Here is a 20079-nt window from a genome sequence, read left to right as displayed (position 1 = left end):
GCTGCTCTATTTTTAATTTTTTGAGTACCCTCTATACTGTTTTCCACTATGGCTGTACCAGTCTGCCTTCCTACCAACAGTATGAGAGGGTTCCTTTTTCTTCACATCTTCACCAACACTTTAATTTTTCATGAGACAATAACGTTATCTATCTTCTTAGCTATATTCTCCGAGCATGCCATGTCAGAGATGCAAGGTAAATACTGAATAAATAAATGTATAAGTAGTCTCATAAGGAGAATGTTATTTGCACAATTAGAAAAAATTAAAGCATTTGTCTTTTAAGAAGCTAAAGCACTATTCTAACACATTAGATTAATGCGTGAAAGTTGAACGGTTCTTTGAAAAAGAAACTCGGGATCCCTGGGTGGCACAGCGGTTTGGCGCCTGCCTTTGGCCCAGGGCGCGATCCTGGAGACCTGGGATCGAATCCCACGTCGGGCTCCCGATGCATGGAGCCTGCTTCTCCCTCTGCCTGTGTCTCTGCCTCTCTCTCTCTCTCTCTCTGTGACTATCATAAAATAAATAAAAATTAAAAAAAAAAAAGAAAAAGAAACTCATTTGTTTCAAAAGCAAGAATGTGGCTATCACTCAGTAGATCATACTCTGAAATGGGTGATACCAAAGAGCAAAGCAGCAGCTCTGGTACAAACTCATGTTCTGTAAAGGTCTATGGATCCCTTCAGAAAAAAAGGGAAATGGTGTATAGGGAGAGAATCCATAGCAGCTGATGAGCCATGACAGATGGATGGACTCCAAATCTATTACCTAATGCTCAGGATGGAGAATGTTGCTGGCTTACTGCCTAAGGTACAACATTTACACACACAAGTGCACACACAGCTTCTCTAGCAATATGTGGATTCTCTCATTCATAAGGAAAGACAAAGGCAGAAGGGGCTTGCCCATTAACAAGCTCCAGAAACCCCACCGCCTTGTCTCTTCTCAGTGTAGAGTTTAATAATGAGGATTTCACATAATTCTGAACTGACTACCTACAGTTAGGGGGCACAAAAGACAGGTTAAGTAAATATGCCCTACTGATAGACTGAATGCAATGTGGCAAAGTAGCCACAAATCCTTTATTCTATTTCAGAAGAACTCTATGTGTGCATATGAGATACATGCTGAAGGCTGAAATAAAAAACCTGCACTCTTAAATTTTAATGTGAACAAAAGGAGTACCAACTATGTATCAGGTAGTGTGTAAAGTTGGGTGAGGGGAGCTAGTTAGCAGTTAAAGAAATAGGGCATGATTGCAACCCCTGAATTCAGTCTTGTGGGGGTACAGACAACCAAGCAGAAAATAACAAAAGCATAAGTCCCATGCCAGAGGGACCCACAGAATATTAAGGGGGAACTCAAGACAGGGAAAATGACTGAACTCCATGAAGGCTTCCTGGAGTTATGCAAGGGAAAGACTAAGAGAAACAAAGGGATGAGTATTCCAGAATTGCAGAATATACCAGGTTGAGAACAAGCACCTTGCTGCAGTATATAGGTAGCAAGAGTTAGTTCCGAAGGGCTACATATGCCTTTACAAGGATTTTATACCCAATTTGATAAGCCAGAGCACTAGATTTTATTTCAACCACTGGGCTTCCAGGTGAAAATTGTCTTGGAAGGAAATAAAACTCCTTGGTTAGTCAAGGAGGCCACTACAATTTCCTAGTTCAAGGAGTGAGAGCTGTATTTATAGCACTGAGGAGTAGGCATTTAGCCAATGGATCCTCCTGCAAAGAATAGCTATGAAGTGGACAGAAGACCAAATAAAACCAAAAAACCCATCTATTAAGGTCTTTGGAGACTGAACACGGAGAGGCAAGCTGTAGAGGGGAGTGACAAGCTAAGAACGTGTTCTCTGTGACTCATTTGTTTTTGTTTGCAGCTTTGCCCAAGAGCAGTTCAGTCACTGTGGCAGCAGCACAGACCCTTTAGAAATTCAACAGAAAGATCACCTTTCTTGTAGAGGGAAAAAAAAGGAGTCCAGCATAACCAGGACTGCCAAGAATAAAGGGAAGCCAAAAAGGAGAGAAAGAAAGCAGAAATGTAAAATTCCATGTAAAGACTCAACTCAAGTCTCTGGCAGACCCCCGAACCATGCATGTGTTGGGTCAACTGAAAGAAGTTTGCAGCCAAGGCTTAAAGAGCTGAACTGAGATCTGAGCCATCACCCACTACAGCATGGCAGGGTGGAGTTGGGTCTAACCATATTCATTACCTAAAATAAAAACCTCAGCACTGTTCAGAACAATAGAACAATCCAAATCCTCCACAACAGAACCTTTACAATGTCTAGATTATAATCCAAAATTACTGAACTTTAAAGAGTCAGGAAAATGTGACCCATTTCCAAAGAGAATGAGAACCAACAGATGCCAATCTTGAGATGACCTGGATGTTGGAATTTTCAGACAAGGACTTTCAAGCCCCTTTTATAACTATGCTCGATGAGGTAAAAGAAAATATGCTACTGGGGATCCCTGGGTGGCGCAGCGGTTTGGCGCCTGCCTTTGGCCCGGGGCGCGATCCTGGAGACCCGGGATCGAATCCCACATCGGGTTCCCTGCATGGAGCCCGCTTCTCCCTCTGCTTGTGTCTCTGCCTCTCTCTCTCTCTCTCTGTGACTATCATGAATAAATAAATAAAATCTTTAAAAAAAAATATACTACTAATTGATATAATTTAAAAAATCAAACAGAAAATATTAAAAAAAAGAACCAAGTAGAAACTTTAGAACAGAAAAATATACTCCCTGAAATTTTTTTTTAAAAAATCACTAGACCAAAGAAAGAATGGAGATGACAAAGGAAAAAGTCAGTGAACTTGAAAACATATTAACAAAAATTCAATCAGGGGCACTTGGATAGCACAGTCAGTTAAGCATCTGACTCCTGGTTTCAGCTCATAATTTTAGGGTCATGAGATTGAGCCCATCAGGCTCTGTGCCCAACACAGTCTGCTTAAAACTCTTTGTCCCTCAGGCCCTCCCCTGCCATACTCTCCCTCTAAAGTAAATAGATCTTTAAAAAGAAAAACCAATCAGAGTAAGATGAAGAAAGAAAACACTGAAAATAATAAATGGAGCTTCCTGGAACTATGGGACAATTTCTAATGCCTCACATAGGGACACTAGAATCATAAAAGGAGAGGATAAAGAAACTAGAGCAGGAGAAACAATCAAAGAAATAATGGCTAATCATTTCCCAAATTTGGTGAAAGACATAAATTTGCAAATCCAAGAGTCTCAACAAATCCCAAACAGAATAAATCCAAAGAGAAATATACCTTGGGATATCTTATTCAAACTACTGAAACCCACAAGATTGAAAGCAATCTTGTTACATACAAGGGAACAATAATTTGAACTACCACAGATTTCTCATCAGAAACTGGAAGTCAGAAGACAGCACTAAAAGAAAGAAATTTATCCCTAAACGCTCAATGATTCAATAATGATGGTAAAATAAAGAGCTCACTTTCAGATAAAGAAAAACTAAGTGAATTTGTCCTCATGTGTGCTATACTAAACAAAATGCTACATAAAGGTCTTCAGGCTGAAGAGAGATGATCTACGAGAAACAGATTTTCAGGAATGAATGAAGAACGTCAGAAATAGATACTATATGAGTAGATATGAAAGACAATATGAAAGACAATATTAAAAGCGATTGTAACAATGTATTGTGGGTTTATAATGCATGCAAGTGTGATACCTATAACAGCAGAGGAAGGGGTAAATGGACCTATATCATGGCAAGATTTTTTTTTAAAGATTTTTATTTATTTATTCATGAGAGACACAGAGAGAGAGAGAAAGAGAGATAGAGGCAGAGACACAAGGCAGAGGGCAAAGCAGGCTCCATGCAGGGAGCCCAACATGGGACTCGATCCCAGGTCTCTAGGATCAGGTCCTGGGCCAAAGGCGGCGCTAAACCGCTGAGCCACCTGGGCTGCCCTCATTGCAAGATTTCTACATTTTACGCAAAGTAGTTTAATATTAGATCTTTAAGTAGACTATGAACAAATAATGATGTACATTGTGATACGCAAGGATAATGGCTAATATGTTAGAGAAAAGAGACATAGCAAAATGCCAATAGATATATTAAAATGGAATTTTTAAAAATAATAATAATCCAAAAGAATACAAAAGAAGGGAGAACAAAAATAAGCAAAACAAACCAGAGGGTGTAAACAGAAAATAAATAATAAAATGACAGACCTAAATCCAATCCTAGTAATTATTAAATGTCAACGGACTATACACTCCAATGAAAGAGACATCAGAATATATTTTAAAAAGCAAGACTTAACTATGTCTTGTCAATAAGAGATGCACGTTAAGTATAGAGACATGGATCAGCTGAAAATAAGTGGGTGGAAAAAGGTATATAATACAAACAGTAAACTTAAGAGAGCAGGAATAGCTATATTAATGCCAGAGAAGACAGATTTCAAGACAGAGAATATGAACAAGACAGTGACCAACATTTCATAATAAGGAAAAAGTCAATTCATCACCAAGACATGACAATAAAAATTATACATATCTAATAACAGAGCTTCAAAATATATGAAATTAAAAAATTAAATAGATGGTCTAAAACCATACCAATGGTTTTAGCTGACACCCCTCTGTCAGCAATTGATAGAAGAATTACACAAAAATCAGGAAGAACATAAATAAAATAAATGATACTATCAGCCATCTTAATCTAATTGATATTTATAGAACACAAAAATAACTGAATACCTGTTTTTTTACACTAACCAAGAGAAACCATGTGCTGAGCCATAAAACAAATCTCAATAAATTTAAAAGAATTAAAACCATACAAAATATGTTCTCTGACAATAACAATTAGAAATCAAAAACAATATATAAGAAAACCTCGAATATTTGGAGGTTAAACAACACACTTCTGAATAATCCATAAATCAAAGAAGAATCTCAAAGGAAATTAGAAAATATTTCAAACTGGATGATAATGAAAATACAACATATCATAGCTTGAGGGGTGCCACTGAAGCAGAGCGTACAGAGAGACGTTTATAGCTGCTGATAGTAACAAAGAAAAGAGCTCTAAAATCAATGGCCTAATGTCCACCCCAAGGACCTAGAAAAAGAGGAGCAAAGTAATACCAAAATAATTAGAAGGAAGGGAATAATGAATATCAGAACAAAACTCAATAGGATAGAAAACAGACAACAGAAAGTATCAACAAAGCAAAAGCTATTCCAATTTTTTAAAACATCAACAAAACTGATAACCCCCTAGCTAGACTGATCAAAGACTGGGGGGGGGATGTATAAATAATAAGGATCAAAGAGGTGCTAAAAGGAAACAACTGGCTATCTATGTGGAAAAAGATACATTCCTTACTTCACACCAAACCCAAAAATTAGCTCCAAGTGGATTACAGATCTCAAATAAAACATTTAGGGAAAACCCTAGGAGAAAATCTCTGTGACCTTGTACTAGGCAAAGACTTCTTAGCATACAAAAAGGATAAACCATAAAAGAAAAAATTGATAAACTGAACTTTACCAAAAATAAAAACCTTATCTTCAAGAAAAGGAAAAAGTGAGGCATCTGGCTGGACAGTCAGTAAAGCATGCAACTTTGAGGTCATGAGTTCGAGCCCCACATTGGGGGAAGAGTTTAATTAAGAAAAGAAAATGAAAAGGCAAATCATGAAATGGGAGAAAATATTCACAATACATGTATCTGACAACTGGCATCCAAAATATAAGAACTCTTACAATTCAATAATAAGAAAACCAAAAACTTGATAAAATGATGGGCAAAAGATTTGAATGGGCACTTCAAAATACTAAATGGCCAATAAGCATTTAAAAAGATGCTCAGTATCACTAGTGACCATGGAAATGCAAATAACACCACAATGAGATACTACCTAAACACCCTCTAGGATGGCTAAATCAAATAGATTGATGGGACTAAGGGTGAAGATGTAGAAACTGTAACATTCGAACTCCTAGTGGGACTGTAAAATACTACACAGTCCCTTTAATAAACCATTCGACAGTTTCTTAGAAAGTTAAACCTATATCTACTGTTCAACACAGCCATCCCACTACTAGGAATTCACCCAAGAGGAGTAAAAGCTTAAGTCCACATAATGACTTGTATAGTAATGCTCACAACAGCATCATTCACAAGAGCCCCAACCTGGAAACAACTCAAATGTAGATCAACAAATGAGTGGATAAATAAATACAGTGGAACACCTACAACACAGATACAGCTAAAATCATTATGCTGAGCAAAAGATGCTAGATACAAAAGAGTCCGTACTGTATGATTTCATTTACAGAGGATGCAAACCAGTCCTCAGTGACAAGGTGAGCCTCCCACCAAAAAACAAAAACACAAATCACTGGCTGCCTGGGGATAAACTGAGAAAGGGAAATGGAGTCTTCGGGAAGTGGTGGAAATGTTCTGTATCTAGACTGTGGTGCTGGTTTCACTGGTACATGCAACTGTCAACATTCAATGAACTAGGCACTTTAGTTTTTTTTTTGGTATAACTGACATATCACATTATAGTGTTTCCAGGTGCCCTGTTCATATATCCTGTGAAATGACCACCGTGGGAAGTCTAGTTCCCACCTGTCACTATACACTTTACATAGATAAGGCTTATTGATGTAAATGAATATACAACAAGGCTGCCAAAGGTGTGAGCTTGAATATGGGCAGTAGGAGACAAGTTAGAGAAGGAGGAACAGATTTAGAAATAGAAAAGTGTCAGGACTAGGTCTAGGAAAACAAAGACTCTGCTCTCAATCCCACAGACTACCTACAGTGAACCGACAAAAGGCAGCCTCACTACTGCCAGGCTTGTGTTCCGCGGAGGGTGGCTTCTGGGGCTGAGCCTCCGGTTCCAGGATTGTCCTGCTTTCAAATACCGCCCCCTTGTGTTTAGATGTGACATGCAGCCCAGGAGGCTGTGCGCCTTCCAGGAAGGAAGGACCTGGTACCGCACCTTTTGGCATTTTTTGGAAGTTATGTCACAAATATAGGGCAGCCACCTCCTCCCCCAACTCCCCCAGGCCCAGGGGAGGGAGAGGCCGGAGCTGGAGCACAGGCACTAAACAAAAATGTGTGTCCAATAAAATGCATACGTGCAGCCTTGGTGCCTGGTGCTGCTGCCCCACTATTACCCTGGAAAATTAATAATAGTCCCAGGAATGCACAACGGACACGTTGAGAGGTTTATGTACCATACAACATGCATTAAATGCAGGATGAACAAAACCAAGACATGTGACTCCTTTCCTCTGACCTTGGAATTCTGCTGTAAGTTCAGGATTTTCAGCAGTGAAAAATGGAATGGAATCACATCAGAGTTTCAGACAGCTGACCAACTTTATATACTTATAAAGCATAATTTCAATTTAGTAACAGTTTCTATATAGGAAATAGGGAATGGGATATTCCTTCTTCAAAAGGTGGGCAAATAAAGTATTGTTGGGAGGAAAAGAAGAAAGAATGGACATATTTTTATGTCAGGAAGATTTTGAATTGGTTGATAAAAATGTGGTGTGATGGGGCCAGGCTAGAGCAAACTTCTAGGGATCTGGTTGGGGTGGAGGGTTCCAAATCTAATGAGTAAACATCAGTAAGTTCAAATGTTGGATTTAGAGACCAAAATGATCCACATTTTTTGTTTTAAGAAGGAAGGTGGGAGAGGAAAAGGAGGAGGAAGAAATATGTATCAGTGACAAGGAAAGGAGACCCTGGGGCCTGGACAATTGGAAAAACAGTAAACACATATGGCATTTACAGTGAGCCATGTACTTTCCTAATCACTTAGTATTAACTAATTTAATCCTCCTAACAACTCTATAGAGAAGACACCATTTTAGAGAAGACTCCCTTTTACAGATGAGCAAACTGAGCCCCAGAGCAGTTAAACAGCCTATTCAAGATCACACAACTAGCAAGTGGCAGAGCTGGGAATTTGAACTCGGGCAGCCTAACTCCAGGGTCTGCAATTAGGCACTTAGTAAAAGGTAGCTACTTTATTAATAAGGTGGGATATAAAAGGCTACCAGATATGTCTATCAAAACTTCTCAAAGATATCTGGAATACCACCTTTGGCATCATTATGGTTTAAAGCAGGTGGTGGGAAGATGTGGTATAAAAATTAGTGGCGTGAGAACCGGCCAAAAGCACAGAAATTCTTAGTGGCCAACAGAATCCTGTATTGTAAAGCGATATAATTAGATAAGTTTGGAAAATGTGTGACTAGTAATCTTTTTTTTTTTTTTAAGATTCTATTTATCCATTCACGAGAGACACAGAGAGGCAGAGACATAGGCAGAGGGAGAAGCAGGCTCCCCATGGGGAGCCCAGTGCAGGACTTGGTCCCAGAACCCTGGGATCACAACCTGACCCAAAGGCAGAGGCTCAGCTGCTGAGCCACCTTGGTGCCCCCTTCGTAATCTTAAAAAGACATGTACTTCCCCCAATTCTGTCAGGACTAAAATTAGCCTAACAGTAGGCACACTGCTTTAGCCATGACCAATTCTCACGCCCAGGTAGTTCTCAATATAGTTTGCCACTAAAATGAACCAGGGCTCCTTGGCGACAAGCCAGTACTGTATCTTGAAACAAGACAAAAACGAGGCGGCAAGAATGAACCCAGAAGCACCAGGAACCCTGCTGCACGGGCAAAGAAACTGATGTAGGAGAACTCTCCCCATCTGAGGTGTGACAATTTGGGCATCAAAAAGAAGGAGGAGGGGCAGCCCCAGTGGCTCAGCGGTTTAGGGCCGCCTTCAGCCCAGGGTGTGATCCTGGAGACCGGGGATCGAGTCGCACATCAGGCTCCCTGTGTGGAGCCTGCTTCTCCCTCTGCCTGTGTCTCTGCTTCTCTCTCTCTCTGTCTCCTCTCTGTGTATTCTCATGAATAAATCAATAAAATCTTTAAAAAAGAAAAAAAAGGAGAAGGAAATTATTATTATAGAAACAAGGTGAATCTAAAAAATGCCTTGTGTTCAACAGTGTCTCTCAAAGGGAAAGTTAATAGAAAGTATACACAAAGATAGTTTTAATAGAAAAGACAGGTGACCATAATAAGCTATGTTACAATTTATATTGATTTTTAAAACTAGGAACAATATCTAAGGTGATGTCATCTCTTTTATAGAGTATTAATTATATGTTCGTTTATGAAATTTCTGTGTCAAGTAAGAAAGAGTAACGAAATGAATCATAAGTCAGGTCATCCCAGGACCTTTGGCCCCATGGCAAGACTGCTTGGCATTGGTAACCCTACAACCACCAGGTGGAAAGAGCAGCAGAGATCCACTGCCATTACTGGTCACATACAGTTAACAAGGAACCAACAGTCAGCAGTGTGTTTGTAACATAAACTAGTCAAACAGCCTGAAGAAGAAAACCAAGTATTCAAAAGCCATCTCTTATCTTCTAGGAGGTGAAACATCTACCTGACGCAACAAACTGTGGTAAAGTATTAATGAGGAATACATGAGTTCTGTTCTGAAAGCGAGGTCAATGCATCATGGTGATAAAGGGTCCTGACTGAATCACCTTGAAGCCACCTCATCCTAGTGTACCCTTATCCGCCCCCCCCCCCCCCCAAGAATCAGGACCCTCTAACCTTAGCGCACCTGTCTGGAAAGTGGTATAATGATATTAACTCTAAGAACACACTGAAATAAGTAAAACAATAGCCTTGGTAAGATATTAAAAAAAAAAAAAACAAGAACAGAAACAATGAAGAAATAAACACAAGATATTTAATATTTTAGAATACGTTAAAGTATAAATATATTATTAAATCTCATCATTATATAACTTATGTGTTTTATCTGCTGTTTAAGTGGCTACAGGAAGTGATCAAAAGGAATTAGCCATACTACATTCATAGTGGGATTTAAATAGCTTATGAGAATTTAATCAAAGTTTAACCAGTGTTTAAATGCTCAAGGGAAACTGGTTCTCCAAGGTTTGCTTATTGGATATACATAGCAGATGCTGCTGGCCCCACCCACACCCTTTGGACACTCACCATTTCCTGACATGCCACTTGTGACTCTTTACCTGGGGGCTCCCTCAAACCACCAGAGTCTGGCTGGCCCTGAGGGCAGGCCACAGTGGATGCATCCCCCAGGAGCAGGCCTCAACCAATGGCTGACGGGAGTTAGTGGATCAATGCCCAGCTCTCTGACCTTTGGGTAAGGACAACTCAGAGGCTAGTGCGGAGCATGTCCTAGGGACTCCCCATGGAGTGAGCCGCAGCTGTCCACGTTGGCAGCCTCCTCAGCAAGACACTATCTATCCTCTCCCTGACTCGTTTCCGCCCCTCCCCCCGTCCTCTACTGGGGCTTCCTGGGATCACCCACCAAATCAATTAAGTGGACTAATAATATCCACATCTCAGGGTCTGGGCATGAGATGAGTTTAAGAAATGGAGCATGAAACAAGCACCCACAGGTGTAATGCTGTTCTCTATGCACAACATCCCCTTGGGCTTTCATAATCTACCAGGAGGAGAGCTGGCTTGAGTGGCACAGCCGCAGGGAGGGAGAGAGCTGGTGGACACTGCTACTTTTTTCCACCGCTAATAAGAGGCACATCTAGGGTTCAAACTTGGGCACATCTGATTCTGCGCTTAGCCCCCATGTTATACAAAGGATGTGGAGCACAATTAACAGCGCCCAGCAATACCAGGTGCTTAACAAATGACATTTCTGTCCCATCCTCTGACTTCATCACTGCCTCCTGGGCTGTCTCCCTTGGGGGAAGAGCTATGTTGAGGGGCATAGACAAGGAGAGATTCATGAGGCTCAAAAGGAAGAGGCTCAATGCCAAGCTCTTAATAAAGCGCCTTCAGAACAAATAGATGTTGGCTTCTCCTTCTGTTAATACCTAAGCTCTTAAGGTGCTTCCAACTCCATAATTTCCTTTTCTGGACTCTATACCAAATATTCAAAATGACTTTCAAAAAAGCCAGAAAGTCAGGAAGGCTAAATATCTTTAAGGGTTCAGGTGACATCAAGTCACCTCTAACCTGTTGACTCAGTGTCACAGAAGAGCAGCGGATTCAGACCCCATCTCTCAGCCTGGCTCTGGTGTTAACTAAGCTGGGTGACCATGAGCAAAGCCACCTACCTTCTCTGTGCCTCCTTCTGAAACATTGTTAATATAAAGGTAACGATTCTCCTTTCGCCTTTCTTAAAGTCACTGAGGTAACCGTGTGAGGAATATTCATGAAAATACTTCACAAGCTATAAAGCATTACATAAACGTGGAAAATTATCAAGTGTTATTCCACAGCTTAAGACTTGCTAAGAAAATTCTTGAATGAGAAAAATGAGAGCCAAAAAGCAGAGGTGCACAGCAGGCTGGAATGAGGAGAGTCAGGTGGTCAAGAAAAACTAGCTGTCAGAATCTCATTTTCAGTGTTGGCAGTTAACCTTCAATCAATTTTATAAGGCCAGGAAATAGCCATATTTTTAATTAAGTGTCGGTGGTAGGCTCAGCAACATAAAATTTAATGGTAGAGAAGACACCAACTTAAAGAAACATAGCGTCTTACCTCTCCTTCTAAGAAAGAGATCTTTTCTAAAAGCTGCAATATCAAGAGCTGTTTCTGCTGCACCTTTTTCTTTAACGATTCAATCTAGAAAGAAATTAGAAATTGTGAATAAACACAAAATTGTACAAGCAGAAGTTAATCAACCGGAAGAGATGCTTTTGGTTTTCGTTTAAATAGAACCCACACTTTGGTTCTTTGTGTCCCATGGAACAGTGTTAACATGAGATGCTTCCTGGAATAGAGGGTTCTGTGGCCACATGATTTTGGAGTCACATCTCATTAGGTTTGTTTTGTTTTTATTTTTTATTTTTATTTATTTATGATAGTCATCACAGAGAGAAAGAGGCAGAGACACAGGCAGAGGGAGAAGCAGGCTCCATGCACCGGGAGCCCGACGTGGGATTCGATCTCGGGTCTCCAGGATCGCGCCCTGGGCCAAAGGCAGGCACTAAACCACTGCACCACCCAGGGATCCCTCATTAGGTTTGTTTAACCTAACATCTCCACACTGATTTTGCTGTGTAACCCTCCTTAACATCCTATATATGTTCCAGAGAGTATGCTTTGGGAGATGCAGATGCAATTCTATGTAAAATAATTGTTCAGCTTAAATTTTCGAGGCAGCCCACATCCACAGTGTGATCATGGAGACCTGGCATCAAGTCCCACGTTGGGCTCCCTGCATGGAGCCTGCTTCTTCTCCCTCTGCCTGTGTCTCTCCCTCTCTCTCTGTCTCTCATGAATGAATAAATAAAATGGTAAAAAAAAAAAAAAACAGATGAGGATATATGAATGCATATATATTTGCAAAAAGAAATTCTGCAAAGATAAAAGAATTATTAAGAAATAGTTGCCAATAGCAGAAGGAGGAAATTAGAGGAGGCAGAAGAAAGGACGTTTTTTTAAAATTTTATTCATGAGAGACACACAGAGAGAGGCAGAGACACCGGGGGAGGGAGAAGCAGGCTCCCAGCAGGAAGCCCAATGCAGGACTCCATCCCAGGGCCCCCGGATCATGACCTGAGCCAAAGGCAGACGCTCAACCACTGAGCCACTCAGGCATCCCCAAAAGACTTTTTTGATCATACCTTGTTACCAACATTTAGTTCTGAAAGCATATTTTTACAGATTCAAAAAATAAAACCAAAAAGAAAAATGAATCCAAATACCTGAAAACAAATTGAAATAAAGGAACTTAACTGTATATCAAATTGGTGAAAAGAACTCAAACGTTAGAACAAGCTAATGTATTCTAAAGAGAAACAGAACTGCAAAGAAATTTCTTATTCACTAGAAAAACTGTTGGTAATAATGCTGGTATTGTTCTGAGACTATTTGAGATATTAAAGTATAATAATGTTTGAAACCAAGGTTTTTAATGGAAGAGAAGGAAATACAAGTGTGAAATCAAAGAAATGTTTTTTTTTTTTAAGTTTTGTTAAATTTGAAATGAAAATACCAGTATTGAACGCATTTTACTTTCACTTGTTAAATATGCATTTCCTAACTCTGCTTGGCTGAGAAACTTAGAAATAAAAACAATAAGCACATAATATATCCAGATGGTGGCACCTAAATACTAACCCTCACCAATGAAACACAGGTCGTCTTGGAGGAACAGCTCATTTCAGGGGGCAAAAATATACGAGGGGAACCCAAGATACCTTGTTGTGCCTGAAAACAAATACATGCAGGGTCTCCTTTAGGCCAAGGATTGGGACAATTTTAGCATCAAAAAGAATAATAAATGTAACTGAGCAAAGCGCATGGAATAAATATGTTTTTAACACCCTGAGTATTTCATGATTCGTCAAAAACAAAAACCAACAGCACCAGCATTGGAAATGACTAGGGAACCAACTCCTTGCTTTAGAAAGTTGGCAACTTAGAGACAGAATAAAGTACAAAGCCTGCCCTGCCCTTCTGGTGCAAACTGCATTTTGAGATTACTAAAAAAAAAAATCCCGGTTAATGAGGGAAAACATTTTCCTTTTCAGATGAATTCCAGTTAATAAATGGGGAAAGAATGAGAGATTTAGAAAATCACCCTTGTGCAATCCCTAGGAAATAACTGGCCCGTTATAGTAGATGAATTAACAGATGAAACAATCAGGGGCCGGGCTCATGAGGAACTTTACAACTGTGTTTTGGGCTGTCACCATCTGAATCCGTGATCAGCCTCAGCATCACCCACTGTGGGACAAGCAGACATGCCACGTCACCAAGGAGAGAGAGAGTAAATCGCACAGCACCACCACGAAGTATTCCTGCTTCCTCCCTGCAGGAGAGATCAAACTGAATCTCCCCAAGCTGCTAGAGCTAATAAACAGAAAGTCAAATCCAGAATGTGGGCATGTTTATAGGACAACTGACTCATTCCTGCAATGTCACTGGATGCAGGAAACCCGGCAGGGGAGCAGGGCAAACAAGGAGAAGCATGTTCTAGGTTAAAAGATTCTAGAAACATAACCACCAAACAAATGGGCTTCTCTGTATGCTGAATGAAACAAAGCTTCAGTTAAAAAAAAAAAAAAGAAAAAGAAAAGGCCATTTTAAAGACATTTCAGAAAATTTTAGGACATATTGATATTAATGGATACCAAAGAATTATCATTAATTTTGTTAGGTGTGACAGTGGCATTATGAGCATATAAGAAGTCCATATGTTTTAGAGATGGATATTGAAGTGTACAGGAAACATAAACAGAATGTCTGGGATTTGCTTCAGAATTACTACACGCAGGGTAAAAAGAGGAAAGGGAAATAGAGCCAAGTTTTGCTATTTGTTGAATCTGGTCATGAGTCTGAGGGGCTTCAATGATTAATCTCTCTGTCCTGAGTGCATGTGACATTTTCATGATAAAATACTTTCAATTCCACCCAGTGTCAAAAAATATAATCCTCCCACATAAAAATTAAGCCCATGAAACAGAGTATAAGAAACACATTTAAGAAAAACTGTCCAATATTGATAATAATTAGTATTATTATAATTAAAAACAGTAACAAGTTACCCTTTAATAACGATTAAATTTGCCCAAAACTACCGGCTGAAGAAATCAGTGTTGAAAGAGCTGGGAGGAGCAGCATCTCTCGTGTGTTGCAGGTGGCATTGTAAATTAGAATGACCCTTTGGGCAATTTAGCAATAAATATTAAGAGCCATAAAGCTGTTCATAGCCTTTGACCCACTAATCCCACTCCTGGGAATTTATCCTAAGGATATAATTCAGACACAGAGGAAAAAAGCTATATATACAAAGATGTTCTTGCTCCTATTATTTATAATAGAAATTGGAAATAACCTTAACGTCTAGCACTAAAGCATCGGCTAGTACGTTATGGAATATCAATTTGATGGAATATACGACACAGACACTACAAACAAATGTACTGCAGAATGTAAAAGTGTTTACGAAAAGCCTCGAGGGGAAAAAACAAAACCAAAACCAAAAACCAAAGCTTGCAACGACTGGAAGTAAAAGCTGGAAGTTAGATCAACGAAATCATACTGAGGCTGGGGCAGGATTCTGGGCAAAAGGAAAGTTTCTTTAAATTCTCTTTCGATATGTGTAGGACTAGTTTTCAAAAATCATCCTTACCAGCGTTCCTCTTTCATTCCTTCTTATAGTATTAAGATTTTTTTTTTGAAAATTGACTTTCATTCTTTAAAGGAGAGGCAAGATGGGTAGTGAAATTAGCTACAACGTTCCAAGGAGGTTGGGGTAAATTTCCTCAAATAACACAAAAATGGGCTCCGGATACACCTGCTTCACCATCTCTGCAGTAATGGGAGTGGCTGGTGAGTCCAGAGAAGCAAGAGATGTGGTCAAAGGCGCCCCAATGAACCATTCATATGAAGACACCGAGGATTTTCTTTTTAAAAAGTAGATACAAAAAAAAAATAATAATAAAAAAAATTTTTTTAAGTAGATAAAAGGCAGAGATGCCACCTAGAGGATGCTGAGGGAGGGGAATTGTGGTAGTTCTCAGAAGACAGCAGGCTGGTTCTGGAGCAGTCACCTCCTTGCGCGGGGACACAACAGCTGGGGGAAGGATCTGGGGGTGCTTCGCCTTTCTCAGCAACCAAAGCTTCAAGAAGTGATCGTGCTCTTTGTAAGTGAATGCTGCACCCTCGCACTTGCTCCCTTCCTCGAGCGTTCCTTACAGAAGCATCTTGCACGGTACATCCTTGTGACCAGGGCGTTCAGATTAGAGAAAAAGGGACACCGAGGATGGCAGGCAGTGCCTGGCTTGGCCCTCATGCCCTAAAAGGGGTGCCAGCTTTGAATCCCAAATCTGTCCCCTTGGGGTCTGTCCCTGGAGCGCATCCCACGTGTCTTCCTATGAGACACCCATCATGAGGCACAATCTCTAAATCACACCTTTGCGTGAAAAGTGGTGGGATCCCTGACTGCCAGCTTCAAAGCACCTTCAAATATTGTCTCCTGTAGAGCCCAGCACACGGTAAACACTCAAAGCTAGCTACTACTGTGTCATTACTGGCGTTTGTCCCCCACTAGACTGTGAGCTTCTTGAGAGTTAAGGACCTCTGTCAGCTTTACATTTTCAGATAACGAACAAATGAATCAGTGACTCCATCCATCCATCTCTCAACAATCTATCTCTTAGACTTCAGAGACAAAATTGTCTGGATGGATAGTCTCTTGGAGGCCCTGATGAACCAGGTGGACGTGGCCCCAAAAGCACCCTCAAAATCAGGGGCCACTCCAAATTCCAGGGTACCATGCAGCTGGCAGGCAACCTTTGCTCTTTTCCATACATTAAAAGCTTGTAAATTTGACCTTGAGGTTCGTGTCTTCTTCATGAAGCTGCATTTAGGCCTAGCTGTCACCAGGTGGTAGTAAATGACCCAAGCCACCAGGCTCAAATCAGAGCATCAGGAAATGAGAAATTAGAAGCACTTATTTTCCAGACCTCATCCATTTTATTTAATAGGAACATAATCTTGTCACAACAGTTAAATTTCAGTATCAAATAGTGGACCCCCTTATAGAACAACAGAAGAAACTTGTCTTGGTAAAATCTGGAACCTCTTACCTAATGTGAATAGAATTTGTTCTTATTTTTGTCTCAGCAGGCAGGTTTTTTGTAACCCAAACTCAATATATGTCTTGCGGCCTAATGATCATTCAGGACACTAGACCTCTTAAGCCTACAGCCAGTTTGATATTTAAAGTGACACGTGGGGGGGGGGCGTGGCAGAGGGGTATCCTTAGGTAATGGCTTTTCTTCACACTAGCCACCATGGAGTTACCTCCCTAGGTGATCTGAACTAAGCAATCCCCCTGAAGCCATGGCCACACAATGGAATCACCTAGCGGGAGCTTTCACAAAATACTGACTTCTAGACCTACCTCCAGAGATGCTGAATGTATCACTCTCCTCCTTAAAGACCCTCCCAAGCTTCTAACATTCAAACTCTCTAGCATGGGTATGGGGCTCTCCTGCTACAGTCCCACTATCATTTCAGCCTGTCCTGTCCCAGATGAACCCTACATTTAAACCTCCTCATCCTCAGCATTCCACAGACATACAGTAGTCCTGCCTCTAGGCCTTTGCACAGGCTGCTGCTTCCACCCTACTCTCCACCAGGAAATCTGCTGTTACACTGAGTGGTCACCTCCCACACGAGCAGTTCCCAAGGCTTCCAGGCTAACTTCATGTCTCCCTCTTCTCTTCTGCCTCAGTCCTTTGAATAAAGCCTGTTATAGGACACCTGACTGCTCCTACCATCCTTTGTTGACATCTCTCTCTTGCACTCAACAGCACACTCACAGGTGTTTACTGTATCAATGATCTTATATAAAAGAACTGTTCTCTTAGAAGAAGTAATCGCTTGTGTCAATCCACACAATTTTATAAACCTGCTTTTGGAAAAAAATCATCACTATAGTGAAAGGACTCTTTCCGATTGCTTTCGAAAAGGGCTTGTATGTCAACCAGAACAAAGTGAAACTGTACAAAATTTTAGTAAGGTCTTGTTATGGATTGGGAGCAATCCCTAGAAGTTGAGAGGCTTCTCAGCTTCCTGCAATTTTTTTTCCCATTAGTGAGAGACATATAGGTCACAGGTCGTTTCAGGTTAGTGTCAGAAGATGATACAGCCCTATAATTAGAATTATGTGAACAGTACCCGACTGGGTGAAACGTGTGAAGCATAACTCACCAGTGAGGTTGGGAATGTGAAGAGAAATTAATGAATAAGAAATGCAGCAGCAAAGAAGTCTTAAATACTAGACAGCACTTGATACGTTATTTTTTAAAAACTGTGCTTTAAAAAAAAAAAAACTGTGCTTTAGGGTATTGTGTGTTACCAGCAGGCAGATGATAATATACATGCATCTGAAAAATGCCTTAAATACAACAATAAACACACCAAAATGGAGCATAATTCTAGAAGGTATGTTAAAACCAATGATCATATCAAATCACATTAAAACCTAGCAAGGAAAAGGGAATTAATTTTTTTCATTGCAAACTAAGTTTATACAGACTTATTTTCTTTGAAATTTGTTTAATTTTGCTTTCATTCAAATTTTAGGAATACCCAATTAAGGCCCACAGGCACATTTACTTCAAATCAGGGTAGGAGGGCTGTGTGCATGTGTGTGTGCATGCGTATTGTGAAGGCTGACCACATGTTAATAAAACTCCCTACCTCTATCACCAACACCTCTGATTTGTTACTCTTTCCCACAGACCCTCATTTCAAAAGGATTTCTGCTTTAAACCACATTTATGAAGAAATAATTCATCTTCCCACTGAAAAATGTATCAAAGATGAGTAACTGCCAATTAAAACTAATAATCAAAACGAGATAACCATAGCTATGAATTATAGTAAAGCAATAGGATACTTTATTATGAGTCCTTGTTGACTTCTCAGGGGAAATATATGCTGTTAGAATATTTGAAAAATTCACAAGAAGAACAGTTTGAAGATTCTTATTATTGTTTTCAACCCCCCTAGAGGCCCAGTGAATTGGCCAGAGCAGGCATTGAACAGGACAGCTAAGAACCTTCTAGAGCTCACTCAGGCATGTAGTCACCTTCTCCTTTTGCCTCCTCGTGTCCTGACAGGGCCTTGTTTGCCACCCAAACTCTTGTTACCCCTCTGTGATCTCAAAAATTGTTGTCCTCATTCCCCTTAGCAAAATAGGAAATCCTGCTTGATCTTCACATACTCCATGAGGAGAAATGAGAATGCATACTCTCCACTCTTTCTCGGAAAAGGTTCTTCATGTTTGCTACAGCTGCTCTTAATTATATCTCAGAGGTCTTGTAACACGGTAATTTCATAGTTATTGTATTTTTAAAGTGCATTCTCCTTGATAAAAACCACCGCAGTAAGAATTTAAAAAATAATAAAGTTACCCGCTTTTCCTAAAAAATAATAAAGCATAGGCAGATAGGACAAGATCAGAATCTGCCCTGCACTAATGCAACATAAAAGAACAGTTTAAAAAGGACAAGGTACATTATCTCATTCTGGGGGGAGTGAAGGCAATGAATTAAGACCACAACAAAACGAAACTGAAAAATTGCTAAATGAAGCTCTGAGTGGGGAAAATGAAAAATCAATGAAGGAACGGAGGGAAAAAGGTACATTTGTCATCTTCATGATGCTTGATTGGGTTTGTAGAAATTCATTTCCAATTAATGTGTCTTGTGGCATTCAGCCAGGCTAGATATGAACAGGGCACCTATTTTAATCAATTTTTTCTATTAAGTTTGAAGTAATATATAATAATAGAACGATACCATCCAAAAGGATCAGTTGAAACTGGCTTCTGAGGTAGAATAATCCAATTTGGTTTGATTTCTATCTTGTATTAAAGATAACCCAACTTCTCTTTAAGGAGAGGAATAGCACCCCGCTTCTTCCAGGTGCCTAAACATGACAGGGTCGTGTAAACATTCCGGAAGGATGAATAAACTGGCTTTCCAACCAGAGGGTGGAATAATGTGCCACTGGGAAGGAAGACAGAGGGGTGCCCTGGGTCCCAGGCCGGTTGCTGGCTTTGCTCACTAACCTCCGGAACAACCCTAGCAGTGGTTCTCCCCGCCAGAGGAGGAGACTGAGCCTCCTAGAGTTTCGTCACCTGGCATTCCCGCAGCGGTCACCTGGGATCACCTGTGCATCAGGCCCAGTGTTGGACGCTGGGAGCACAGCAGGCAGCCAGGAAGACCTGCTCTCCACCTGCACGGATCTCACATCCCGGGGAGGAGGACAGGCAGCAGAAAAAGGCCCAAGTCAGTTCAATAAAGGGACAGGCACATCCCCCGAGGCAGGATGCACCTGCTGATTGCCAAGGGCGTGAGGGAGGGGTGACCGGCTCATCCCAACTTGCCTGGGGCTGCCCAGGCTTTAGCACTGGAGTCCCCGGGCCAGGAGCTTCTCATCCACAGGCACACCAGGACAGCTTGTCACCCGAGTTGGAGGCTGGCGGGGCTGCG

General features: G+C 40.6%; 1 protein-coding gene across 3 annotated transcripts in view; it reads right to left on the bottom strand.

The window, feature by feature from the left end:
• The window catches only part of MYZAP (myocardial zonula adherens protein), an 88361-nt gene that overhangs the window by 10135 nt on the left and 58147 nt on the right, over positions 1 to 20079 (bottom strand). For 2 of the 3 annotated variants that reach the window (XR_012022627.1, XM_072808791.1), the window contains exon 11: positions 11600 to 11683. The exons of the other annotated variant lie outside the window; for it this stretch is intronic. Coding sequence is in view for 1 of the 2 variants with exons in the window: in XM_072808791.1 (XP_072664892.1) it covers positions 11600 to 11683 (84 nt within the window). In the remaining variant the exon portion in view is untranslated. The remainder of the gene's footprint in view (positions 1 to 11599; positions 11684 to 20079) is intronic. 3 annotated transcript variants of the gene reach the window in all.

This window comes from Canis lupus, chromosome 32 (assembly GCF_048164855.1).
Source record: "Canis lupus baileyi chromosome 32, mCanLup2.hap1, whole genome shotgun sequence".
In the NCBI taxonomy this organism is placed as follows: domain Eukaryota; kingdom Metazoa; phylum Chordata; class Mammalia; order Carnivora; family Canidae; genus Canis; species Canis lupus.
The sequence above is the reverse complement of the archived record's forward strand: the minus strand, read 5'-3'. Positions and strand labels throughout refer to the sequence as shown.